This window comes from Heliangelus exortis, chromosome 2 (genome assembly GCF_036169615.1).
Source record: "Heliangelus exortis chromosome 2, bHelExo1.hap1, whole genome shotgun sequence".
Taxonomy (NCBI): domain Eukaryota; kingdom Metazoa; phylum Chordata; class Aves; order Apodiformes; family Trochilidae; genus Heliangelus; species Heliangelus exortis.
The window spans coordinates 91,357,890-91,384,609 of NC_092423.1; the positions used below are offsets into that span (position 1 = coordinate 91,357,890).

A 26,720-nucleotide genomic window follows, 5' to 3' on the forward strand; every position below is an offset into this window, starting at 1 on the left:
CTTAAGTACAACCACATTGAAAAGAGACATGCTGCATGAACTGGAGCAGGAAATGCTGTTGGAGACAGTCTGGTGGGATGAGCAGAATTTGGGTTTCTGTTTTGGGACTCACTTCCTGGAGCTCTCAGCTTACCAGAGAGATGCTGAGCCCAAGTTCTCCAGCAGTTTTCCTGCCAAAATCAGGAGCTATGCCAGATGAAAGCTGAAGCTGGATTTGAAATACTTTTCCTGCCTCTCAAATCTTGACGTTTTTTTTATCTTTTTCCTTGCATTTTTCTTTCCCAGGCACATACTGTATTTTTTTCCCCCACTTTTCAGTGCTACATAAAAATCCTTTTCTCTCTTTCTCTATTATTTCTTCAGACAAATTTACCAGACGATGTCTTTGAAAATGGAACAGCAACCACTGAGAAGCGGCCTCTTTCTTTCACTTTTGGCGACCTGCCTTACGAAGACCACGTCCCCCCTGCCAACTCAGCAGAGTCCTCTTCTGCTCACATCAGCTCCAGCCCTGACATCACTGCCACCCCCACCCAGCACCGAGCCCTCTCATCCTCCAAGAGCTCCAGCCTGGACTGTAGCAGCAGTGACTCCCGCAGAGACTCGGTTGCTGAGCCCAAGGACCCGCTCCCCCAGGGAGAGGGAGCAGTGGTTGAGGACAAAACCACCCCAAGGGCAGCTCCTGAAGTTTGTCAAAAAACTTCTGAGACTGAGAGTGATCATGTCTTTATAGAGACAAGTGTCCCGGTGTCTCTCCTGCAGGAAACAGATGAGAGTTCAGAGCTCAAGCCTGTAGAGCTGGACACCTATGAGGGCAACATAACGAAGCAGCTGGTGAAAAGGCTGACATCAGCAGAGGCCCCCATGACCCCAGAGAGGATGCCATGTGAGGGATCAATTAGTGGGGAGTCAGAAGGATATAAGTCTTATCTTGATGGGAGCATTGAAGAAGCCTTGCAAGGGCTTCTCTTAGCTCTTGAGCCACATAAAGAGCAGTATAAAGAGTTTCAGGACCTGGACCAGGAAGTGATGCATCTGGATGACGTCCTAAAAGTGAGTACATTTTTAGAAAATACTGCTCTAAAGAAAATCTGAGTAGGTAGAATCTCCTCCTCTTCCTCACAAATGTCAATGTAGGATTTTTGGAGATCACTAAAATTCCTCGGTAATAGTAGATTCCCTCCTGCTTGGAGCATCCATTCACAGTGTTGCATTTTTAAAATTATCTGCCAATGTGCTTAGCATAGCCTTGTATCCTTAAGCAACAGATTGTTTTAATCTACCCAAAATCTGGGGGAAAGAGAAAAAGGTGTGATGGCAGAGGGGTAATTCAATTATAACCTTCTCTGCAGAAACCACATTTGAATCCATTGCTAGTGCCATCCTGGAGATGAGATTAGAGCCAACTTTCTGCCTTTAAAATCCATGGGTCACATCCTCAGTGGCTGTACCTTAGCATACTACCCCCACAGAACCGTGCAAAATTACACCAGCTGCCATAGAAAAAACCTTGTAGCCATAGAAAGTGAATTTTCTAAATTGCCAAAGGGATTTAGAAGCACAGGTCTCACTGAAGGTTGCCATCACCACATCACCTATGCTTTTCCCAAGCCTTTTCCTTTTTCCCCCATCCATTTTTAAAATTAGGGACATCCTGTAATTACACCAGAATGGATGAACATGTTGAAAATTAGAAAAAGATGGGTTTTGCATGTGTGGTGTTCATATGTCTAATGCCAATCAATGTGACTTGTATCTCTCCCATGACACTTTCCTGTGCAAAGAGTGGGAAATAATGGGAAATAATAATTTCAAATGCTTCATATTCATATGCAAGTTGGTCTACTACTCATTTAATACTCATCATTTAAAGACATGGCTGAGGAGGAAGGAAGGAACCATTTATCCTTCAACATTATCTTTTTACAAAGAAACTTTGTTAGCATTTGGTTTTCCATTGGAGTTTGCAGCTGCATGGTACTCTCCCAAGTTATGTGCTTTTTTGACAGCCTGCAGCCCATTTCTCGCACTATTTCCCAAGGAAGTTAAAGCAGGCAAAGCTACGATTGCAATTATATTTTTAACTTCATGGCTGCTTTGCAGCTTGTACAAAGAGGTCAGCTATCCAAACAGCAGGCAGACAATAGAGACCATTTACTTATACTCCTTTTACCAAAAGTTACAAAGGGACAGAGATGGGATAAAGGAGAAGATAGAGGATGGCCATGTGCAGACAGGATTCCTGCACACTGGAGAAGGATGCCTTTCCCAGATCTACTTGATGTCTCTGTGCCACCAATTGATCAGCTTGCAGACCAGCAGTCAGCATTGCCAGCAGCCATGCTGGGCTCTCCATACAAAAAGATTGAGATGGAATAAAGCTTTGGTTGAAGAAAACTCTCTTGGCCATAGCAGATGGGCAGAGAAAAGGAGAAACCCGTGCTGCCCTTTGCTTTTTCCTGAAGAACCTGTACTACCAGCCCTGAAGGAAATGGTAGCTAAAAGCATCTTTGCTGCAGAGAAAGTAGGATACAGCACCCATGTGTTTCACAGAGATGTTGAGAAGTGTGTTTGATCAGCTAATGACTGCACAGTCAGTTTAAGTTTTTGCACATCCCAAGTGCTAACATATGACATTTATAGCACTGACATTGCATACAAACAAATTGGAAACAGAACTCCAAGCCTCCATAGCTCTAGAGGAACTGGTGTTGAGGCTGAATTCAGAGGCCAGCACATTTCTTTCTACAAACCAAGACAAAATCCTGGCTCCTGGATGTGACTGGAAGATGTGTTTTGTGGAACAGCACCGGTGACTCCTGACTGTTTCTGGTCAAATAATGATGTACTGCTAAAGATGCTGAAGTCACTGCTCAGACCAATAGTGATGATCCCTCGAGTTGCATCTGATCCTGCAAGATAACTCTGGAAGTAACTCTGTGGGCACATCTGGATTAATTGACACAATTGGTACTTTCTACAGCAAGAGCAGGGCTTCAGTCGCATTTCTTCCCAGCAGTGAGATGGGATGGCTTCCCTGCTCTCTAGCACTGTTAATTTCCATGTTACAGTACTGCCTTTCTCTGTCACATAGGAATCTGATGCCTGACTGGCTTTTCCTTGATATGCCACATGGCTTCAAAGGCTACAAAAGTTCTATCATCTCATGAATAAATCTGCAGATCATTGCTGGTTAAGGACTGTTGGAGTTACACCTGGAATAAATCTGATAATGCCATTAGATATACATAAATTGGCTTCTGTATCTAGAACAACCACAGAACATGCCTTCCCCTTTCAACTTCCAGTGCATTAATTGCCATCTATTCTTTTGAAGGATGCTGAAAGCTGCATCACTTGGATTCAAGGTGTACTTCCCATTTCTCTAAAGCAAATCAAATTTTGCCATTGAGGCTTTTCCTCTGGGGAAGAAAGGGAGCAGGATGGGGAAGGGAGGAGAAAGAGAAGGGGTTTTTTCCAGTTCACAGGCTTTGATTGTATATGCTATGAATATGAAGTTTTGAAATGAAAGAGCCAATAAAATTATTTTTAAAATAAAATTAAGAATTTGGAAGTTTTAAGCTTTATCCTTTTTATTTTCTTTCAGTAGTAGCTAATATCTGGGGTTTTCATTGGTTCGTTCTGCCTTTGCAGTGCAAGCCAGCAGTAAGCCGAAGCAGGTCCTCCAGTTTAAGTCTAACAGTTGAAAGTGCTTTAGAAAGCTTTGATTTCCTGAACACCTCTGACTTTGATGATGAGGATGGTGGTGGTGTGGAGGTTTGTAATGGTGGAGGAGGTGCAGACTCAGTATTTTCAGACACTGAGATTGAGAAGAATAGGTAAGTTTGTAGTTACTGCCAGCTCTGCTTACGCCAAACTGATACCCTGGCTCTTTGTCGTGAACAGAGGATCCCGGTGCATACATTACTCAAGGAAGACTGACTACTCCTTGATGAGTCCATAGGGTCAGAGGGTTCCCCGTGGCTGCTGCATACAAAATCTTTAGCTTCCAGGATCATTTTTTTTTTCCTGTTCAAATATATGCAACCTGTCCTCCAAAGGAGAAGGGTAAATTAAATTAAGCTGACATCAATACTGGCAGAGCCTCTTCCTTGACATAGGTTTGGACCTGGCTTTCCTTGAATGTAATTACTAATTCCTCTGTGGTTTTTCCCCCCTCCCTTTGTCTTTTCTCTCTAGCCGAATGAGTCTTTGCAGTGGATTAAGCTTGTCAGTAACAGTAACACAGGGCCAGATTTAAGCAGCATGGTGTAGGTTTCCTTTGGAATGTAAGAGTGATGACTGGTACTCTGTTCATGGCCCTGCGTGTTACCTGCCCTTCTTTCATCACTTTTGGTCTTTCTGAGGGAAAAAAAAGCAAAAAAAAAAATGCTGTGGTGTTTGTGCCGTGGTCTGCCAGTGTTGTGTGACCTTAAGATGCTGTGTTTCAATCATTAAATCCTAAAAGCATATTTGCATCATCAAAGCAGACACGATGCCCAGCAGGCACATAAGTGGCACTAGAGCTGAGAAAAAAATGAAAGTTCCCTAGGACCCCACACTTTCCAGCCAGGGGGCTATACTCCTCACAGGCTCATTGTGGCCTGTTTAAAACAATTTTGAGTACAAACAAGCAACCACCATTCACTTCTCTTCATCTTACTGTGTATCCTCAGGATAACACTTGGTGGGAAATAAAAATCAGAAGAATGTAGTGCTTGCTAAACTGGCACTCTGGGCTCAGTTCAGCCTGTGTAGATTTAAGGACCAGGCTTTAACCAGACACATCAGGATCAATTTGATTTAAGCAGCAAAAATTGTTTGTTACAAGCCAACTTAGAAATCAACTAAAAAATTTAAAGTAGAATGTACAATTCTATTTCTTTCCCTCTGGCTCATCCCTGAGCAGTGTAGATTCCCACTTCCATTTTTAGATGTGTAAGCGTGTGACTCAGTGTAAAGACTGCGAGTGTTGAAACTTCTGAACTTGGAGCCAAATACACTTGCTGTCTGGGCTCTGAGCTCAGGCTTTGCATTTGAACCCAGGAAGGACCATTTGGACAACTAGACAATGTTGGAGATAATGATTTAAAACACAGTGAGACTAGCTTCACGCTCTTTCAAAAACAACTGGCAAAGTAAGCTGTACACATTGTGCCTAAAACACTGTATGAAAACATCATGTCTCTTACTCCAGCAGTGGATTTCCTTTCCTTCTGTGTTAAATTTGGCAGCAGGACACCAAAAACATGGAGCTGTTCTAAGCAGCTCAGTAATTGGGATGGCTCAGATTGTAATAGCGCTTTAAGTCCAGAGCGATGGGAAGATGATTTTATTGACAGATGGAAGCAAACATTGTCACCAGCAAGTGACAATAACTGGAGGTTAAAAAGCCTTGCTGGTGAGGGCATGGCATCCCTCAAGGCAAACCAGGAAGGGGACAGAAGCCTGTCCCCCTTCCACGCCCAGCCAGGGCATCACTGCTCTGTTGTGACATGATGTGTTCATCACCAGGTTTCTGGCTGCTTTCAGCATTTCTGCCGTGCTCGCTGCTCATTGCCTTGTGTGAGAGTGTGTGTGTGTGTGTGTGTGTGTGTGTGTGTGTGTGTCTGCCATGGTGGTGGCTGGCCCTGAATTGACCTCCCTCCCTCCCTCATCCCTCCCCAGTTACAGGACCGAGCACCCAGAAGCCAGAGGCCACCTGAGTGAAGCTCTCACCGAGGACACGGGGGTGGGCACCAGTGTGGCCGGCAGCCCTCTGCCCCTCACCACGGGGAATGACAGCCTCGATGTCACCATAGTTAAGCACTTGCAGTATTGCACACAGCTCATTCAGGTACCGGGCCCAGCTTAGTTGGGCCGTGTATTTTATTTAAATTTTTCCCTGCAAGGCACTGGTGTGTCCACAACACGAGGGAGACCGTGGGACCACAAGGGCCGGGACAGCAACTGTGCTGGGGGGGAGACGGTGAAGGAGACATCCATAGTGTCTGTCCAGGGACAGCCTCTGCTCTGGGTTAGAAATGGCTTCAAGTGAGGGCATCAAGGTTTTCCTGACAAATTAAAATGTACTGCAACATCCTCTTTACAATTATTTGACTCTTCCATCTTAAATATGATTAGCTTTATTTTCTCAAAGGCCAAATGCAGAGCCATCCTGATTCCAGCACATTTAGGATTAAGATGAACACTGCTGACTCACTACTGTGAGAAAAAGGGTAGTCTAGTACCAGAGTACATAGTAAATATGCAGTTGGAGGAGGCACAATTGAAGTCTGTCCACACACCGAGCAGATTTGATATGAACAATATTTACAGTGGACTGCTGAAGTAAATGTGGATGTCAGCAGCAAGGAGCAGCAGGAAGGGGAAAGCATCAAATTGTTAAAGGCACCTGGGTAGTTGATCAAAGCTGAAACAAAATGGGGAAAGGGCAACCCCATTTTTGAAACTCCGTGGCCTATATTATGCAAAAGTCAGACTAATATTCTTTTCTAGCTTAAAGGCTTATGATGATGGATTCCTTTAGCTTTGCACTGTGTATAAGTCAGAAGTTACATATGCAAGAAGCTGCTTAGATACTCCAATGTCTGTATCTGGATGTGGACGTTAAAGATAAAAGCAACAATGTGTATCAACCAGGATGAGAAAATATCACAGAGACAAAAATACCTTTCAAGTTAAGGAGATCTCCTGATTCTGGGCAATTAATTTGACATTACACTTCTTCAGCTGCCAGTTGTTTTGGAGACTTTAGTTTTCTTCTGATGTTTGTTTTGGTTTGTGTTTTGGTTTTGGTGTTGGTTTGTTGGGTTTTTTTTCTGCTTCAATGACTTTTCTCCTTCCTTCCTGATTGTCTTTACCAGCAAATTGTGTTGTCCAGTAAAACACCATTTGTGACAAGAGACCTCCTGGATAAGCTGTCCAGGCAGATTCTCGTGATGGAGAATATCGCAGAGATCAGCACGGAGAACTTGGGAAATATCACCTCTCTTACTGATGGTAAGAGACAAGTTTGAGGGTTTCCTTCTGAAAAGGTTTTGTTCAGGCACATCTGCCTGATGAAATAATCACTGTGCAGAGCTCACCATCACTTCAGGAGATGCCACCATAGTAGGGGTTGACTCATGGTTACCAGCAGATACAGCAGCCACCCCAGCAGGCCAGGGGCCTTAGTCAGTCTTTGGCACTGGTATCTAGAAATCAGCTGGTAAGAACACACTTCTTATCCTGCTTAATGTGCAGAAGTTGGACAGATGTCATTGCTGTGGTGCCACGAGGATGCTGCCACCTCTCTTTCCGGAGGAAAGGAAGGATCTGCCTTATCCCATCAGAAGCATAATGCAGCTCTTCGTACGTTTTATCTGTTTTATATTTGGTAATTGCAATGGAGAATTATTTAATGATTTTTCTCTCTGTTGCATCTGTTTTAATACACTAGAAGACTTTGACAAACACTTAGGTACTCACCCTTGTGAATTCTCTGACCAGAAAATTGAGGCAAAATTGAGAGCCATGCTAGGACAGGGACTGGTCTTGTGCAGACCTTTTGTGGTATCTCCCTAGTATTTCACGGTGTTTACAAGGATGAGACATCAGTGCTCAGAACTGGATCAGGAGCAAATTTTCTCACATCTTACCATGGCAATTGGAAAAAAAAAACACACTACAAACTTGGGGTGCACAGATAATCATGTTCTGTGAATGTAATGACACAGTGACCCCTCAAACAGCAACTCTCAGTGGGCTTCGATGAGATTTCCTCCACTCTTAACCATCTTTTCTCTTCTGGAAGTCAATGGCTTTGCTTCATCATTTGTTTTGTCTTCTCTGACAGCAATTCCAGAGTTCCACAAGAAGCTGTCACTGCTGGCATTCTGGATGAAGTGTACCGGCCCTTCAGGAGTGTATCACACATCTGCAGACAAGATGATGAAGCAGTTGGATATCAATTTTGCTGCCAGTGTGAATGAGGAGTGTCCAGGACTTGCAGAAACAGGTACCAGCTGCTGCTGCCAAAAAATCGTTTTGGTCATCAAAATGGAGAAGTTGTGTGCTGGGCTTTACTCAACCTTCATTTCTTTGTTTTCCCACCCCTTGGAGATGTTTTTGGCCACAGCTCCAAGATCTCATTTGAAAACTATACGCTAGAACTCTTGAAACAGTGCTGGCCCAAAAATAATCAGATCAAAATAGGAAAAAAGATAGCAGAAACTATAGAGAAAATCTAGAAGAAAATATAGGAGAAAAGATAGCAGATCAGAATAGCAGAAAAGAAAATGGTAGAATATAATAGAATAGTAGAAAAAAAAAACCCAAAAAAAACGCTGAAAGACTTATGAGCTAACTGGAAAGTAAGTCTATTCCCAAGTACAAGTTCATCAGTGATGCAGAGATGCAGGAATCCTCTCACTTAATTTTATGCATCTGTATAATTTCCGTGCCCTGTTACAGTTCACTGGAATGAAATTAATATATATCCAAGTGAGTCTGTCTGAATATATGTTCCTGTTTGGAGATGGAACCAAACAGATGTATCACAATGACTAGATCTCCCTGGGCTAGAATGGGGATGTAGTGTGACTTGCTCAGATGTGGACACCTGCATTGCAGATGCCTACCCAGGGCAATGTTTTCCTTCCTACCTCATGCTACAGCACTCACAGACAGTGCCTCAGTTGATCTTTTGTTGTGCCACATGCTCACTCAGGAATGTATAAAAAAGCAAAGGCAAATCCTGCTTCTGTGTGCATCTATCTCCCCTGCTTCAGTGGCATTGCAGAGATGTAACTGGCATGTGCACGTGGATATGTGTTTAGTGATTCAGGGTACTATGTGGCTAGAAAGGATGCTGTGTTGGATAGGAAGCTGCACTAGCCAGCCATAAACTGGCAGAAAATCATCTTTACAAAGATATCCTCTGGTAATGACAGCCAGCCATGGAGAAGGTCTGCCTAACTTTTAACCTAACTGCAGCTGAGGTCAGAAACGTTGGGAAGTATCTGGTTTTGCAAATATAGTTCTTTCTTTCTGGGTTTGAAGCAGGCATTTTTCCAGGAGCTTTTGCTCTCACTAACTCATCCCTTTGTCTATGGCTGCCCTGCAGTCTTTAGGATCCTGGTGTCTCAGATCCTGGACCGGACAGAGCCTGTCCTCTACTCCAGCATGTCCTCTGAGATCATCACCGTTTTTCAGTATTACAACTATTTTGCCAGCCACAGTGTTAATGACCTTGGAAGTTACTTGCTGCAGCTCGCAAAAGAAGGTAGGGTATATAAATTCTGGTGGCTGACTGGGGAGTACATTTGTGTCTTTCTGACAGCACCAAACAATTCATTTCGTTATGTTTTACAAAATAAGAGGGGAAAGGATAAAAAGAAGTGAGTGGATACAAAATCTGAATGCACTTGGACAGTTGTATGTACCAAGAGAAAGGAGCTGATGCCAACAGACCCATTTCTAGTTCCTTATATCAATAGGAAAAAATATGTTGAGAGAGTTAATTTGTAGGAAATGGCTGATGGCGGTGGGATGGGCCCAAGGTCTGGGAACTTTTCTGTGCCTGAAGTTTGGATGACATCCTTTATGAAGAGACCTTTTGAAGTGTTGAGTGCTTCTCCAGAGCCAAGGGATCACAGCTCCACAGACTGTGCTAGGCTGCAGTCCTTAGCAAGCCAAGTTTTCCTCTTCTCTAGTTGAGAAGGATTTGAAGGAAACTTGCCTTGTTTTCATTTTTATTTGGGCATACCAGGGAGATTTTGCTCAAAAACCTGGAAAGAGGAGCTATTTCAGCCCATCTCTGAAACACATTAGTACTGGCTCTTGGTGGCAGACATTAGTCTGCCTCAGAAAAGCTCTCACAAAGATGTTCTGGAAGTCAGTACACTAACAGTATTGGGTTTCACTTGTTATAGGAGGGATTTACATCTTCCAGCAGAGTGAAGATTTGACAGGGAGGCTTGTAGCTCTGGATAGGTAAAAGGGCTCCTGTGTCCCACCTGGCCCATCTATTCATCTCCTCCTTTGGAAGAAGATCTGAGAAACCAGTCCAGACAGTTCCCAATGTAGACACACTGCAATATGGATCCATGGCAATTGCTCAGATGGGGGGTTTTCATGTCTTTCATCTGTCTACAAAAACTGAGGATCACTAGCAGGGAAAGGAACATTCTGAAATATCGAGAGGACAAAATAAGTAACAACGACCTTCCTCTTGCTCCTTTAGCCTCCCTGATTCAGGTGCTACAGTCAGTGAAAGATGGAAAACTGCAGCAAAATGTGGCCAAAATAAACTCCAATAACCTTCCACCACAGCAAGAAGTTTTGAGAGCTTTGGCTTTACTTCTCAATGAAAATAAAAATGAAGTCAGTGAGACTGTGGCATCACTTTTGACAGCTACAGCAGAAAACAGGAACTTCAGGGAGAAGGTAAGTGACAGAAAATCAGCTATGGCAAAAGAGAGCTGTATCATCATGACATTTTTCTGTCTGTGTGTTTCAAATGTCTGTGTGTATAAAATAATTGCTCCAAGTTTGATACAAACTGATCCAGAGGGATGGCACTTCTCACTTTAACAAGAACTTTTCCTCACCAAAAGCTGTCCTGAGACTACTAGGCTATAACTAGTGGCCTGCCCAGAATCTGATGTAGGGAATAATCCCACCAGGTTAGCAAGGTCTGTGCCTCTCCATCTCCACACACTCACTGTCAGGCAGGCAGGCTGCAATCCCTCTCCCTTTAATAGGGCATCAATGACTCCATTCTCCACCCTTCTGCTCCACACAGGCACAGGTATTTTCATCAGTACTCTGCTTTATCTGTTTTCAGGCCTTGATTTATTACTGTGAAGCACTAACCCAGCCCAACCTCCAGCTGCAGAAAGCAGCTTGCTTGGCTCTAAGATACCTCAAGGTAAGAGACAAGGATTTCGTTGTGCCACTTGGCTTGATTTTAAAGAAAGGACATCTGATAGGTACAAAAGACAAAATAGAAACTGCAGTAGCAGCATCTGTAGTGTTTTCATTTTGTGTTCCTGCACTTCATCTTTTTACAGATATCATGCTGCTTGGGAACAGTTTAGAAACCTCACAGCAAAACCAGCCAGGCTCTGTGACAATAACAAAGTTTATCTTTTGCCTATCATCTTTTCCTCCCTCTCATATTGACTTTAGGAGACTTACTTCCACATCACAGGGGAAAAGTTATTCATCCACAGAGTAGGGAAAAAAACATGTCCTTTCCCAGGATAAAATCAGTAGAAGAGAAAGGAAGAGACAGGTCACAGCTCATTTTGTGACAAATAACTGTTACATCAGGGTATTACAGTGTCAGCTATCATATGGTACCATTTCTGCACTCCTTTGCATGACTGTAAGGAAAACTGAACTTTTGTTCTGGCTGTATTTAGCCATGGGACACAGCAGCTGCCCAAGCCTGACCACTACAGGACACTGGGGCAAAAACTGTGTTCCACGACACAGACCCACCATGGACAAACAATTTCTCCCTCAAAACTGTCTCCTGAATTTCAAGACAGTTCTAAGATGTAACTTCATCCCAGCCAGAACTGATTTCATTATGTGACCCATAATGAAATATTGTTTAACTTTTAAAAATTATGTTTTCTCTTAAAGGAGAAGCTAGCCTGCATCTTGGAGATTCAAAGGCAAGGGGCATTACACCTCTGCTGCATGCAGGGCACACTGGGGTTTTTGATCTCTGAGAAAAAAAAAAAGGCAGACTAGAAACCACTAGTGGGAACTGGAGCTGGACACATTCATCTTGAGCAGTGTGGCTCCAGTCTCCCACCAAGGTTTTTCCCTTGGAGTAGTTAAGATAATGCAGAGGATGGTCATGTTTTCCACGCAAGGTTGTGAAATAAAATTACTGTGTACTATAAGGTTCTTTTTTGCACTTTCCAGGCTACTGAGAGTATTAAAATGCTGATCACACTCTGCCAGTCTGACAACGAGGAGATCAGAAAAGTGGCGTCTGAAACCCTGCTCTCACTTGGTGAGTTGCCTGCTTTAGAGCAGTATTGGACTTACTTTAACAGACCACCACATAACACACCTGAGTTAGTCAAACACAAGACTCTGAATTGAAACAAAAGTTTACATAGAGAGTCAGACAGATTAGAAAGTACATATTCTTAAAAATCACTCATTTTTAAAATCATAAAATGAGACAGAAAGAGAGAAACTGAATTGTGTGTCTGGAGAGGGAAGTAGAAAATTAGTAATAGTAAAGAAAAGTTGACAAAGAGAAATCATTCATCATTAATCTGAAAAACAAGCACTCCTGACAAGGAGGCAGTAGGGGCACACTGCCTGCTGCATCTTGTATATCCTCCTTTTGGGAGTCCCCTCCTATGTAGAACCCTGCGGTGCCAGTATCACACTCTCAAGTGCTAATAGCACTGCCAAGTATTAATTTAACCTATATTATCTTTATATGCTTATTTGGACAGCCCCTAGCCTGCGAGTCCTCCTTCACATGGTACCACAGGCACTATGCTTTGACCCTCCCCCATTTGTCCTTGAGATAACAGATACCCTGTTCATGAACCTGTAACCTTGCTGCATAGCACTGTGTGACTGCAAGCATGGCTACACAGTTTCAGAGCACCCGTACTTCAGTGGCACAGAAAAGTTGTATTTTTCTGGCCTTTAGGGTACCCATGAACTTCTGCTCCATCCATGATTTTAGCTACCCAGACTCTTCACATGTACTCTCTTCCACTCACCAGTTCCACAGAATTCACTCTGCTCCTTGACATGCTGTTTCTTAGGCTATAAAACAGACAGCCCAGGGACAGTTCTGTAAACTCTAGGAGACTGTGCTACCATTCTAGAGGATGCACAGAAACTATTTGGATTCCTAATGGTGAATTTAACACACAAGGCTTGATCCTATTCTCAGGCATGTGTAGTTGGCAATACCTAAGAGAAAAGGTTTGACAGACAGAAGTGATGAAACTTAGCAAGCAAGCTTCCTCTTTTCTGCTTCCTCTTTTACAGTGGTATAAAAGTAAAGATGTGGCTAGACTCACTTCTTTAAAGTGCCAGGAAGTGAGAAGTGGGTAACTTTATATTTCCTAATATCATCTGCCTGGAGTATATCACAGCTGCAGCTGAGACCTTGACGAGCACCTTAGGTCATTTAGTAAGACAGATACACAAATACTGTCACCTAATTGTACAAGCCATATCTGCTTCTGTTTGCTCTAAATAAACCCAGAAAATTGCATGAGCAAATAATTAAAAAAAAAAAAAAATTAATTGAACATTTAGAGCAGGCTTAATTTTCCCAAGTAATTTCTAAAATAGCCTTCAACAACATAAATTTTTAGAAGGGGAAGAAGATACTGGCAGTTCAGCACTTTCTAACAGCAGGGAACCTGGTATTTTAAATGTTGGAGGGCAATGATATAATCCATTATTATGTGTTAACATTTTGCATTCAGGTGAAGATGGGAGACTGGCATATGAACAGCTGGACAAATTTCCTCGGGAATTTGTTAAAGTTGGAAGCCGTTGTGGAACTGAAGCTGCCTCAGCTTTTTAGGTGGAAAAGAACCTGCCCACATTTAACAGTCATTAAAGTAGGGTGGAGCTGCACTTCAGTGTGAGGGACAGAAGGGAAAGTTTGAAGAATTCTGTGGGAATGCCCCAAAGTGTAACAATTAACAGACTTTTTAAGGCAAAGCGAAATCTAAAATCCAGCTTAGAAGTTCCTATTGGCTCCTCTTTGCAGCTCATGATGGAACAGTTCGATGCTGAGGGGCAACACTATCTTGACCGACCTGTAACAAGTAATGTAACTGCACTTACTCAGCCTGAACAAACTGCTGTGAGCTTTTAGAGTTTGGCATCTTCATATATTTTACTGAGTATTACATTTACTCCCTTCAAGTTGTCATGAAAGCTTGAGATGTGCGATACTCTATCTAAGGAGGACAAGTAGAAGGCCACCTAAAAAGGACTGCAAAGAAACTTCACTTTCCACTCCAAGATAAGCATCTGCTGCTGTGCAGTGTCCCCAGCAACACTCCACCAGCAGGGAATGCCACTTGGCTTCTTCAAGTTTTGTCTCAGTAATGAAATATAGTGCAAGTTTCTTCAAGTTTTGCCTCCACAAGCAGCAGGATGTAAACCCTGGGAGGTGTCACTTTGGTGACTCACTCTAAATGCCTCCACTGGTCTTTTATTTCCTTTCTCCTGCCCTCCAGTAACAAGCCATCATTTATCCAGTGGTTTGCCAGGGGGATCAAACAATCACGTAGGTTACCGAAAACTAAATGAAAAGGTAAAGGACATTTATTTATTCTGAGAAGAAAGAGCGAACAAGGCTAATTGCACGAGCTCCCAAAGCCATTTTGTCCTGGAAGTTGCAGGCAGGATTGGATTTCCTACACTCTAATTAGCAGATCATAGCTTCTATAGAGTGATTTCATTATAAAGAACCAGAACAAACTAAAGTGGACCTCAGAGGCAGTAATAAGCAGAGGGTGAAGTGAATGCATCCCCCCCTCACTGCAAGGATGAAAGGCACCGACTGCTTTAAGCTGTTGATTATGAGCCTTAAGTTAACAGAGGTGGTGAATAGAATTTAACAGAAGAGTGTTCCTGTACTGTGTTGATTATGCATGAAATGCTATTTAGATGTCAATTAAAGTACCCAAATTTGCATAGACTACATAGAAGAGATTGCAAACAATTCACATCAGAAGGAAGCCTTCTGCGCCAAACATATTGGCAGGCAGGGCTCATTTTGTTTTGGGTTTTTTACTGTGAATGCTACAACAATGTACATATCTGTATATTTATAAATATATATATTCTTCCTTTAATGAAAAAAAGTACATTTTGTACAGTTCAAAATGCTTACTTGTTTACTGAAGGATATAGATTCTTTTTGCAGAAGGCAAAATAACTGTTATGGTTTTTATACCATGTCTATTCCATCAATTGAATTCTTCCAAGGTGTCCTTTTGTAATGACTTCTGCTTCTTTTTTAAAATTTTTTTTCCTTTACTTTTAGTTTTGTGGCATTTGTACTCACCGTATTTCCCATCACATTTAAGTTATAATAAAGATTATTTTATAATTACTAAGCATAACAGTCCATGTGTATAGTCACTCTATCAGCAGCTTCTCCACTGTGAATCTCATAAAACTCTCAAAATCGTGATTGTCAGCTCCCAGTACCACAGGTAGCTTAGTAGGAACCACCTACTTGCAGCTGGTTACTTCCCTTCTGTGAAGGAAAACTCCCAGAAGACACTCCTTTTCCTTTTAAAAATATTAGGGCTTATGAAGCAGACCTGGGGAGCTGCCTACTGAGTAGAGAGAAGGAGATGCAGAGCATAAGGCTGCTCACACATCCATTTACCATGTCACATCTCACAATAGTTTAAATTCACCCTTTGAGAAGTTTGTTAACCTAAAGCTGATCTGCTTCACCATTCTAGCCATTAAAAAACATGTATAAAGCTCATACAAAACATACAGAAGCAAATTCTGCTCTCAGTAACTAAGTCAGGAAATTCACAGGATTTTAGTGGGAACTATTTTAGGCCCAGTTCAGTTCCTACCATGGTATCTGAGACTGACAAGCTTCAACCTGGAATATAAATGTACAGAGGCTGAATTTCACTTTAACAAACAAAACCAAAGAATTGCATTCTAACCCAATTCATGTCAACATATGAAAAAAAGAAAAAAAAAATCATAGAATAGTTTGGGTTGGAAGGGGCCCTAAAGGTCATCAAGTTCCAACTCCCCTGCCATAGGCAGCGGCACCTCCCACTGAACCAGGTTTTCCAAAGCCCCATCCACCCTGGCCATAAACACTTCCAAGGAAGGGGCATCTCTAATTTCCCTGGGAAACCGGTTCCAGTGTCTCACCACCCTCACATTAATGAAACTCTTGACTTAAGAACAAAACCAAACAAAATCCCTCAAGTTTCTGTGCTTCAGGGTAACACCCTTGAAAAAGAGAAGACTGCCAGCCTGTGTATCTTAAGTGTGGACTCCAGCTTTGCTGATCTGCAGTGGAATTATCCTATGATCTGTAACACTCTCCCTTCAAATGGCTGTGGTGTCCCCAGAGGTATGCCAGAAACATTGGCATACCCAAGGGTCTGACCTTGAGCATGACCTATCACACATGCAGTACAGGCAGTTGTTGGCAGATGGACAAAGCAGCAGCAAAATAAAGTTTCTCAGAACACTATTACAATTTGCTGAACTACTTTGTGTTATTACAAGAATGAGAAGACACACTAACAGCACACAATAAACATTTTCTGCTGCAGAAAATATTGATGATAACACAAATCAGTCTCAAAAAACAGAGCACTGGAAACACGGCCTTGGTAGATTTACAAACCTGCTCAAAATTGCAAATCCTGTTCTGAAAAGAAAATCACCTCAGGTGGCCCTTAAGAAGTAAATGAATATGCAGCATATTTCCTTGCAAAAATCAATGACCAACTTCATTACTTATGCACAGGCTGCAAAATAAGCTGTAAATTGTGCCAATGCTGCAGGCACATAAGCAATACCAAACACCAAGTGGGTTTCAGTTGCCTAGCCAAGTAGTTATCATCTAATTCACTTCTCCAGGCATTGTCTTAAATAAAATGGGCCTTTATGCTACAATTATTCTTGCTAAACCAATTAGAAGTTCTTCCTCCCACAAACCACCTCCCCCACCCTCCAGTGTGCTGATAGTCCCTGCACAGCTGTTCCTTCTTGAAACATCTGACACCTACAAATGGCCCATCTCCAAACACTTCAGTCTTACAGAGCTGAAGTTGTCCTGTTAGAACATGTGCATTTATGGAAGAAGTTCTAGGATGCAGTAGGTGCAGTGCACCCCAGAGCAGGGTGAGAGAGAATCAGTCTGCAGTTGGGTTCCAGAACTGATAACTTTATTCTGCTAGACAGAATCTTTTCTGTAATACAGCTGAATATGAAAATTTGCCCATAATTACATAGATTTTCACCTGCTACATAGGTGTTTCAGTGGTAGGAGTTCTCCTATATTCTTGAACAAAAATAAAAGGTCGGATGGTTGCAAGAGAACTGATAACACAAATCATATAATTTCTACACATTTTACAAGCCTTTCATACATGCAGGTAAAGTTCACATACTTACTATACATACACAACTTCACCTATGTTTCAAAAAATATTCAGGAACTTTCAGCACAACAACTGTAACTTGACCCTTTTAGAACTTTTTTTTTTAAGAGTGATTAATGCATCAGCACAAGGCTTCAGACACTTTCATAGATTTCTGACATAATAGATTACTTGACCAAGGTCCAATACATCTCTGATGAGACACCCCACACACATGCTCTCCTTATGTGCCACAGAGGTCAGCACTCATACCTGCTCTTCTGCAGCATGCTGGAAAGTTTATATGCTTTTATTCTCTCTGCTCTTGAACTAAAGTTAATAAAGCCACTATAACCTTGATGACTTCAGGTGCAAGTGTATCTATTCCTAAATGGCTCATGTCTTTTGGATGTAAAAAGTTTTTCATTACAGGGGGGCCAGAAGCTGCAATAAGATGCATCAGCCTACATAAATTACTTCCACGATTTATTTTGCATACTATGCATTTCAACAGGACCTAGCTAATTAAGGGATATTTTTTTCTATTTAAAGAAAAAGCACAACTCTCATCTAAATGAGCATTATTCTTTACTATCTTGATGAAAATAAGGAAGAGCCAGGTGCAGATAATGCACACAAATTTCAGATTTGTTGCTTTCTGGCAGTTCTTTGTTCTTACAACAGCACCTGTATTACAATTCACAGAGTAGGCAGGTTAATGGTATAAAAGTTGCACTTGCTGTCTCAGTTGGATTGGTCTGGTCTGCCTGGACAGCTAATCATGCAACAGTGCTATCTTCCCTTCTATGCACTGCAAATGCAAAATATTCCTGATGCTTAAAACCAAAGCCACTTCTGAAGAATGACTAACTACAAATAAACTAAATAGCACTGTATGGGGACTATTTTGGCAAATTAAAATTTGTTTCCACATTTACTATTGTTGAAGAACTACTTTGACATTAAAAATGCTTAAAATCCAAGATAAGGAGGGTTTAAGTAACTTGACAGTGTCGTTTTCTTTTCCACAGAACACCAAGGTTACTCCACAAAGCAGTCATGCCAGTATAATTTTTTTATTCTTAAATACAGCATCACTGCAAGTTAGACCACACCTTTGTCACCATTTCTCCACCATGAAGGAAAGGATATCAAAGCTCTCTACAACACAAAGTGGAGGGTGTAAGCTGTTTACACATTTGCCATGAAAAATACCATGCCTTACTTTATGGTTACCAGATTCCAAGTTAAATGGAAGCCAGAAGGAATATTAGTTCCTACAATGGTTCAGACATTCGCTGAATGTCACAACTGAAACGAGCTGTGAAACATCTATTAAGTTACTAACACCCACAGGGATAAGATAGGGAAGGAATCTAAAGGTGCTAAGCCTATAGCTTCACAGGTCCATTCACACATACCCTGAAGCAACCTTTTTAGCAAGGCTTGATAGATCCATTAACCAGAATCCCTGATTCTCTCTGCCTCCTGAGAGACACTCAATTTTAAGATCTTCACAAGATATTGCCATGGCCACCATTGTTTAAAGATTGTCCTGGGGAGTTACCTACAGAACTGAGTTCACTCAGGACTGGAAAAACTATATTATAACTTTCTCACCTCAGTAACTTAAAACAAATGGGAAAAATGCTTGAAGTTGAAGTTTTGAACAGCATTAAGTTTTATGAGTGCTTTTTTTATTGCTGTAAACCCTTCAGAACATTAGCTTGGTAAAAAGGTACCTCATCTGTCAGTAAATACCAGAGCAGTACCTTGAAACATAACATTTTTCCTTTCAGGATACCTCAGAAGTGTAGGCTGCTTTGTCCCCATCTAATTTTCAGTACAGTTGTTATCAGAAGACAGAACACCCCACCTTTTCTTTATAAGCCCATAAATCTGTTTCTAAAAGCTGTCTAATAGCTCCTACTTACTTAAGCTCTTATCTATACATCTTGGAAAAGGCTCCCTGTTTTAAAAAGACAGAGGCAATTTTAAAACCTCCAAAAAGCACATATCTAACTAAACTTTACATCTTATTAATCTTTACATCTTATTACCAATTCTTGACTTTCTGAAGCCTCTGCAACAGCACTTTTATTTTGGTTTACCTATCCACCAAAACACTGTTCTCCCAAATTCTGCTAATCTAAAGGTGTTAGAGTGCCCCAGGTACACCCCCAAAAAACTTGAAAGCTTCCATTTACAAGAGTCACAACTGACTTACAAACCTAGAACTAACCATTCCCCACAGAATGGGGAATCCTCCCCTGGGAGGGCCTCCCTCAAGTAAGACACCATTTTGGTAACATAAAAGATTTATTAATTTTCATGTATCATGTGAGACCACCTGATAGGATATTTACACAAGTTTGAAATACACAGTATTTGCATTTTATACAAGCAACTATGTACAGCCTGTAGTAAATTTTCTATGCAGTATCCAGATACTCCCACTGCTACATAATTCTAGTTAAAAACCAACGTTGTACTTACACAAGAGTTTCTACACCTGAGAAGTTTTAGTATACCCTTTCAAAAGGAAGCCTGCAATTAAAAGCCACAAACATAAGGCTATTTTAGGTTGTCATTCCAGTTGTAAATGATTTTCTTCCTTTGAAGCAAGATCTGCTGTACTCTGCCTGAAGCCACATGATACTTGCAATGGTCTTTCTTCAGAAGGGCTGCCTGCATCATCTCCACAGTTAAGCTCTTCATTTTCTTGTTCAGATTCCTCTAGAGACAGACTCTTCGGAGTCTCAAGATTGTCAGGTGCTTGCCCAGTTAACCTCTAGACAGACACATAAGACAGCATGAACATAATGCTTTTTCTGCTTAAAAGGCAGTGAATAAGACTGCACATATTGAGTGAAACAAAGTATCTTCATTTGGAAATCACTGACTTGATCTAAAATATTTTTCAGTCACAGAAAACCTTAGATATAGTAATTTGAGTTAAACTTAAGTGTCTGATTCACAGACCATATCTGCTTTGACTGTTAAAGTTTCCTCAGGTTCTTCAGTAGGACAGGTTTTACCTTTAACAACATAAGGTATGGGAAACAGTTTCCCAAGTTACATATTGCTATCATACTACAGAGGTTTAACTTTAGACAATTCACTATACAACAGATTAAAGTTCAGTATTTTTCATCAAGGTAATGAAGTGTCATTAAGTCTAAATGAACTGGAAGACTCAGCAGTTTCTAGCACTTGATGATCAAACTGCAATACCTATCCCGATGTAAGGAAGAAAAACAGGACTGTAAGAGGCTGCTTTTGAAGTTTTGTCTGGTACATCTCTCATGAAAGCCTCAGAAGTTAACAACTTGCAATTAATGTTTGCTTAACTAATAAAGAACTGCAGGGATGTTTCCAACAGCAGGTTTAAATCTGTAAGAAATTTAATATCTGCCCGTGGGTTTATCACTAACAATCAGCACCCCTAAAACCCCAAAAAATTAAAGTATATCACTTTAATGGAATCTTTAAAAAGACTGACATAAATAACCGCACAAACTGAAAATTAACTTGACCAAGTTGCTTGCAATAGTCTTCCATTTTGTTTACACTCTCCCAGTCTAACCAGAGAATGAAAATATTTGTCAGGCACTCAGCTTCATGTCCCAATTGAGACATCAGTCCCTACAAAAAACAACCCAGCTGATAACTTCAGTATCAAGGTTACCTGGCTATAAATTTACCACACCTTCAGAGGCTGTTACAGACAACTTACTCCTGGTAGAGGACTCATGGAATCAACACAACTATGTGTCCCCAGCAAATAATCTCAGAGTACAGTGGTTTGAAATTTATGAACCCCTACAGAGTTAGTGCATTAGCCCTTTCTGGGCTAGAAATTTGGCAAGTCCTCAGTGAAGCCTTGACTTTAAAGGCTGTAGGTGCTCCCTTCTCACTGCTCCATTTTGTGTCCCTGCACACTTTTGAATTTCTTCTGCATAAAACACTCCATTCAGCCAGTGGCCCCACACAACACACCTTAGTTAAGTAATATCAAAAGTGAAAACACTTCCTTCCCATGTCAACATCTCTAACACACAACACCTGCTCTTTTAAGACAGCAGGATGAGTCTTCACCTCAGAAAACAGCCCTCTTATGCACTCTCACAACTCTTTTGAATTCTAAAATGGAAAAATTCATTCCCTAGAAGGGGTTTCATACCTCTGGACTACAGCAAACCCAGAGGAAAAAGCTTAGACAGTAATTGAAAATTTTTAAAAGTTTTTTAATTCACAAAATATTAAAAATGTTTTTGCTATTTTTTTCAATTTTTCATTCCCCAACATTAACTGAAAATTCAAGTACCTCAATCATGCTGGTCATATAATGCACATGTTCAGCAATGGCCATTAGCTCCTCATTTTCTTCTTTAAGGCGGGCAATTTCACCATCTTTCTCTTCAATTTCTTTGTGCAGCTGAATTCAAATAATAAAACATTATAAGAGGAAGACAATAGCCAATGGTAAAGATGTTAATGAGCTTTCACTAGCTACCTTTTCATTTTCTTGAAGCACTTCATACAGAGCCTTCCTCCTTTCATCAGCCACTTCTTTCCAATACTGAGGTGAAGGGCTTCCTAAAGTAAGAAACTACAGTAAGTCTGTGCTAAGGCTGAATTGAGATCATTTAAAGACAAACTTGTCCTATAAAATGTGATAGTTAAGAACTCACTCTGTATAGTATTTTCCCAGTTAACAGTTGCAAATTTAAAGCTATCAAGTCTTCATCCACCGTGTGTAAAAGACTGAATTCTTAAGAGTAAGTAACTGTCCAGACTTCACTCTCCCACCAGACTTGATATTTTCCAACTGGTTCTGAGAAACCACACACAGTATGCTATGCTAAAACAGGCTTTTATTTTAACTTAATTACTAGTCAATTGAAAGCCTGTAGGCAAGTCAAAGTAGCAAACTACAGGACTTCTTAACACTGCTGCACACTGAGTTTGTAGAAGCCAGTATCTGAGAATAATTCTGAAAAATTATGTTAACTATAGTGTATTTACTACAGAGGATAAGTATCATTAGGATAAGTATCATTAATTCCCTCTAGGCATTATATAAAAATAATAAGCCCCTATCTAACTGGTAGAGGAACCACCTTTTAAGTTGTATTCCAATGGGAACATAGCATTGTAAGTGAAAGAAAACACAGCAGGATTTACCACATACCTTTTATCATAAGGTCTACAGCTTGAATTACATCATTCATATTCTCATTTTCTTGCTCCTTGTCTACAGACACCTCAGATTTACAAGCCTTTGAGGTGAACTTGTTATTCCAGAGTTTCCTTTTGACTGACGATTTCTTCTGCATAAAACACAGACAGGTTTTTGGGTTTTGCTTTTTTTTTTTTTAAACAATACAAACTTGTAAGCCTGTTTACCAATGACTGCAAATCAGGCTTGATAAGCCCTGGGTTCTTTAGCATATAGTTTTAGCTTACAAACACCATCCTTGATACCCAAGAAACATTTCAAAATTCTCCTGATGTTCTCAGAAATAGCTAGTTTTTAATAGTGCTTAATTGCTAGAATAATAGGAAACTGAAGTTGTATCACACTATCTTAGGGAATTATGGTGTTTTTCTCTCAGTTACCTTAGTTCTCAGATAAAAGCTCAAAGTCATTTCATTATTATTAGACATAATTACACATTGGCAGGTTATCCTCTCATTCATACCTCATTTCGTCTGCCAACCAGGCATCCTGCTGCTGAAGGCTGAATCATTTTAAGAGTCCTTCTTGGGGCAGCACCGCGTGTGTCTGTGAGGTACTTCTAAAAAGACAAACACAGCTTCAGACCATTGTCACTCTTCTCTATACATACTGAGACTTAGAAATGTCATACTTCCATTAAGGGAACCAATGGTTCATCTTGAAGACAAAAAGATAATACTTTAGTCCTTGTTAAGGCTTGTGAGAAGTAGTAAATCTAGTTAATTGTAGCAGAGATGGACCTTAACCACACGAAGCTATGCCCAGTCCCTGCCTTTCAGAAAACCCTTCAATAAAAATATGTAATGGGTCTTACAGCATTCTGACTAGATTTTAAGGTCAGCTGCAGTATAATGACTTCAGTAGTAAACTTGAGCAGAAACTCTCCAGATTGAATTTGGCAACAGCAGTAAGAGACTCCAGGAGAGTGACATAAGTGAACAGCAACTACAAGTTTCTGTGGTAAAGTCACACACACCAATTTAGGCTGTGGCCATTTTTGTTACCTGTGAGCAACACCTTCAAGTGGTTTTCATTTAATAAATGTGTTGCCTCAATTACCCATTAAAATGGATCTAAAGCTCCCTTGCTTCAATTCAGATAGGGTATTGTTTTGTATGAACAGCATGTTTATCACTTTCCCTGTCACACGTAAATACCCATTTCCTGTATTAAAGCTTGGGTTGGTCACACTGCCACCAGGGGACAGCAAACAATGGCAGACAACCAAGCAAGAATAGCCAGAATACAATGCCACACCAGCGTGAGAAAGTTACCGATTCACACTCTACTTCATATGACAAAGAGTTCGACTTTCCCACGGTAGTTTCTGCCACCAATTACCCTCCTGTTAACTAAAGGACAAACACCAACCACAGTGGGAACAAAAATCACATCGTGTGTCAGGCACAGCTTGCTGCTACCGAAGGTTAGAGTTAAGCATACTTTGCCAAGAAATTGACTAATACTGAAGTTAATCCATTGCATGTAAGTATTAGAAAGTGCAAAAAAAGCCACCCCGAGGGATTTATATCCTGGAGTCACTATAGGACTGCCACATGTGGTAGTTAGACTTACCAATTCACAGGACTAGAATAGTTATAAACTTTGGTAACTTAGTGACTAAAAGCCTAAATCCTTTAAGTACTTATACTAATTCCAAGGCAACCTCAGGAGTGGCTTTAGAAAAAAAAACTGCCTACATGAATTCTTCAGTTAAAGCATGCTCAGGGCAGACATAACCTTTAATAAGTTTACCCTTATACTCTACAAAACCTTAGCAGTCAGATACTCAGTAACTGAACTAAAGCCAGGACCTAAAAAAAAAAAAAAAAAAGTAACACCAAAACAAAACCACAAGACAGCAAGCACATTGTCAAACTAAAAAGGGCTTGCTGAGCAATAAAAAAGAGCTGTAAGTACATATGCCCAAGCAGAACATGGTGTTCCCAAGTCATTCTGTCTGCCAGGAGGTTACTCAAGCCAACAGGACATAAGCCAGGTGGAAGCACCGTATAACAGATCCCTTTGTATTTCTTCAGTGGATATAAAACTTGTATCACAGGGACCATTTCCCAGAGAACTGAGCACACGACTGAACAAAAATTCACTGTTTGAGATGCACTCAATGAACTTCAGCTTTTATGTTCTAACCCCAAGCTGCGAGACTTTAAGCCTATACCTGCAAAGATCCTGATGATTTTTCTGCTGCTGGTTTATCTTTCATTTTGGAATTCATAGGATCACTGAAAAAAAAAAAAAAAAAAAAGCTATTAACATCTGGCTGTAACTGAAGTTCAGGTACACAAAATACTCGAATTTCAGTTTCTTAACTTTTAGAGCAGCACTAAAAGTTCAGTCATGAACGGTGGGGCCAGTTGGCTCTTCCAGAGTCCCTCTTAGGGCTCCATCCCTCCAGAGGAGCTGCAAGTGCACGAGCAGCGAGAAGCCCTGAGGGGACACCCCGTGATGCCACGTGCTGATTTTGGCTGGAGCAGAACCCTCAGCAAGACAAGAGGGCACGGTCTCAAGTTGTGCCGAGGGAGATTTAGGTTGGACATTAGAAAGAATTTCTTTACTGAGAGGGTGATCAAGCATTGGAATGGGCTGCCCCGGGAAGTGGTGGATTCTCCATCCCTGGAGATATTTAAAAAGAGACTGGATGTGGCACTCAGTGCCATGGTCTGGTAACTGCAGCGGTAGTGGATCAAGGGTTGGACTTGATGATCTCTGAGGTCCCTTCCAACCCAGCCAATTCTATGATTTTATGATAAGAGAAGGGTGTTTCCATTACTGCCGAGCGGTGCTCACGCAGAGCCAAGGCCTCTCTGCTGCTCACACAACCAGGCTCGGGTGCACAGTAAGTTGAGAGGGGGCACAGATGACCCCAAATGAGCAGAAGGATATCCCATACCGTATGACGTCACGCTCAGCATATAAAGCTGGGGGAAAAAAGCGTGGAAGAGGAGGAAAGGCCTTCAGAGCGATGGCGCTTGGCTGCCCCCGTCACCGTTACATGGGACAGAGCGCGGCTGCACACCTGCCTCCCAGTGTATTAAAACCTTGTTCTGCTTTACATGCGTGGCTTTCCCTTTACCTAATTAACTGTCTTTACCGCCAACCCACGACTTTTCGCACATTTACCCCGCTCCCCCCTCTTCAAATCCCACAGGGGGTGGGGGACCGGAGCAGCTGCGTGAGGTTTAATTCAAACCGCGACACGCAGTGCTGCCACGCTAGCACCCCGCAGACACCATCGCGGGTTACAACCCCGTTAGACCCTTCCACAAGGATACCGAGAAGAGAGGGGGGGGGGAAGCTAAGACTCCCCCCACGCACACGCAAGATGGCGGGCAGCCGGCTCCACGCTCCCGCCAGCCGAGCCCGCAGCCGCCCCTCCTCGCTCACCGGCGCGGCCAATAGGGAAGGCAGACAAGGAGCCCGCCAAGACCCAAACGCGGCTACGAAAAGCCCGCGCTTCCCCTCGCCCCGAACAGCTCAAGCCAGACGGAACCGACGCCCCTCAAGCCACCCACCCGCACCCCCTTCCCTTCCCGTCCCCATGCGGACCCCGCTCACCCCGCGCCGCTGCCTCACGCCTCCCCTCCGCGCGCGCTCCCAGACGGTCCCCCACTGCGGGACGGCGCGCGGCTATGAGGAAGGGCAGAGGGGGCGGGGAGGGGAGGGGCGCCGCGTCACGTGACGCGCGGGCCGCCGTTGTCTCTCAGCCAATCGCAGAGCCCCGACCCCTCCCCGGGCCTCTGGCGGGAGTGCGGGGCCAGCAGGGGGGGAGCGGGGCTGAGGGGGTCGAGGGTCGGAGGAGGGCAGGGGCAGGGGGGGGAGCGGGGCTGAGGGGGTCGAGGGTCGGAGGAGGGCAGGGGCAGGGGCAGGGGCAGGGGCAGGGGCAGGGGCAGGGGCAGGGGCAGAGGCAGGGGCAGAGGCAGAGGCAGAGGCAGAGGCAGAGGCAGAGGCAGCTCCTTTGCAGATGAGGCGAAGGGAGGCTTTCATCTTGAGAAAGGTGAGAGGGAAACGCCACAGAGACACCTCAGCGGTGAAGGAGGCGAAGCGAGGTGGGTGTTGGTCTCTTCTCCCAAGTGACAAGCAATAGAACAGGAGGAAACGGCCTCAGGTTGTGCCAGGGATGGTTTAGATCGGATGATAAGAAAGAAATAATTCTTCACTGAAAGAGTTCTCAGACGTTGGAACAGGCTGCCCAGGGAAGTGGTGGAGTCACCATCCCTGGAGGGGCTTAAAAGGCAAGAAGATGCGGTGCTCTGGGACATGGTTTGGTGATGGAGGTGGCAGTGCTGGGTTACTGGTTGGATTTGGTGATCTTGAATGCCTTTTCC

The 26,720-nt window shown here is 42.4% G+C and overlaps 2 protein-coding genes across 5 annotated transcripts in view; one reads left to right on the plus strand and one right to left on the minus strand.

The window, feature by feature from the left end:
• RIPOR2 (RHO family interacting cell polarization regulator 2) overlaps positions 1-15,122 on the plus strand; it is a 67,720-nt gene extending 52,598 nt beyond the window's left edge. For 2 of the 3 annotated variants that reach the window (XM_071737000.1, XM_071737001.1), the window contains exons 13-22: positions 364-1,053; positions 3,655-3,839; positions 5,668-5,836; positions 6,867-7,002; positions 7,838-7,999; positions 9,107-9,265; positions 10,226-10,428; positions 10,829-10,912; positions 11,923-12,013; positions 13,467-15,122. In XM_071737000.1, the coding sequence (XP_071593101.1) occupies positions 364-1,053; positions 3,655-3,839; positions 5,668-5,836; positions 6,867-7,002; positions 7,838-7,999; positions 9,107-9,265; positions 10,226-10,428; positions 10,829-10,912; positions 11,923-12,013; positions 13,467-13,567 (1,980 nt within the window). In that variant the 3' untranslated portion in view covers positions 13,568-15,122. The remainder of the gene's footprint in view (positions 1-363; positions 1,054-3,654; positions 3,840-5,667; positions 5,837-6,866; positions 7,003-7,837; positions 8,000-9,106; positions 9,266-10,225; positions 10,429-10,828; positions 10,913-11,922; positions 12,014-13,466) is intronic. The other variant, XM_071737003.1, reaches the window with a different exon arrangement.
• Positions 15,123-16,915: 1,793 nt separating this feature from the next.
• GMNN (geminin DNA replication inhibitor) lies at positions 16,916-26,048 on the minus strand. 2 transcript variants are annotated; one of them, XM_071737005.1, is made up of 7 exons: positions 25,951-26,048; positions 24,554-24,617; positions 22,838-22,933; positions 22,327-22,465; positions 21,649-21,731; positions 21,460-21,570; positions 16,916-19,923 (listed from the first exon to the last, which is right to left on the minus strand). In XM_071737005.1, exons 2-7 carry the CDS (start codon positions 24,608-24,610, stop codon positions 19,720-19,722), a joined length of 690 nt encoding a protein of 229 aa, XP_071593106.1. In that variant the 5' UTR covers positions 24,611-24,617; positions 25,951-26,048; the 3' UTR covers positions 16,916-19,719. The 2 variants fall into 2 exon arrangements, with proteins under 2 accessions (XP_071593106.1, XP_071593105.1); XM_071737004.1 differs by having other exon boundaries at positions 19,573-19,923; positions 22,838-22,930.
• Between the last annotated feature and the right edge of the window lie 672 nt (positions 26,049-26,720).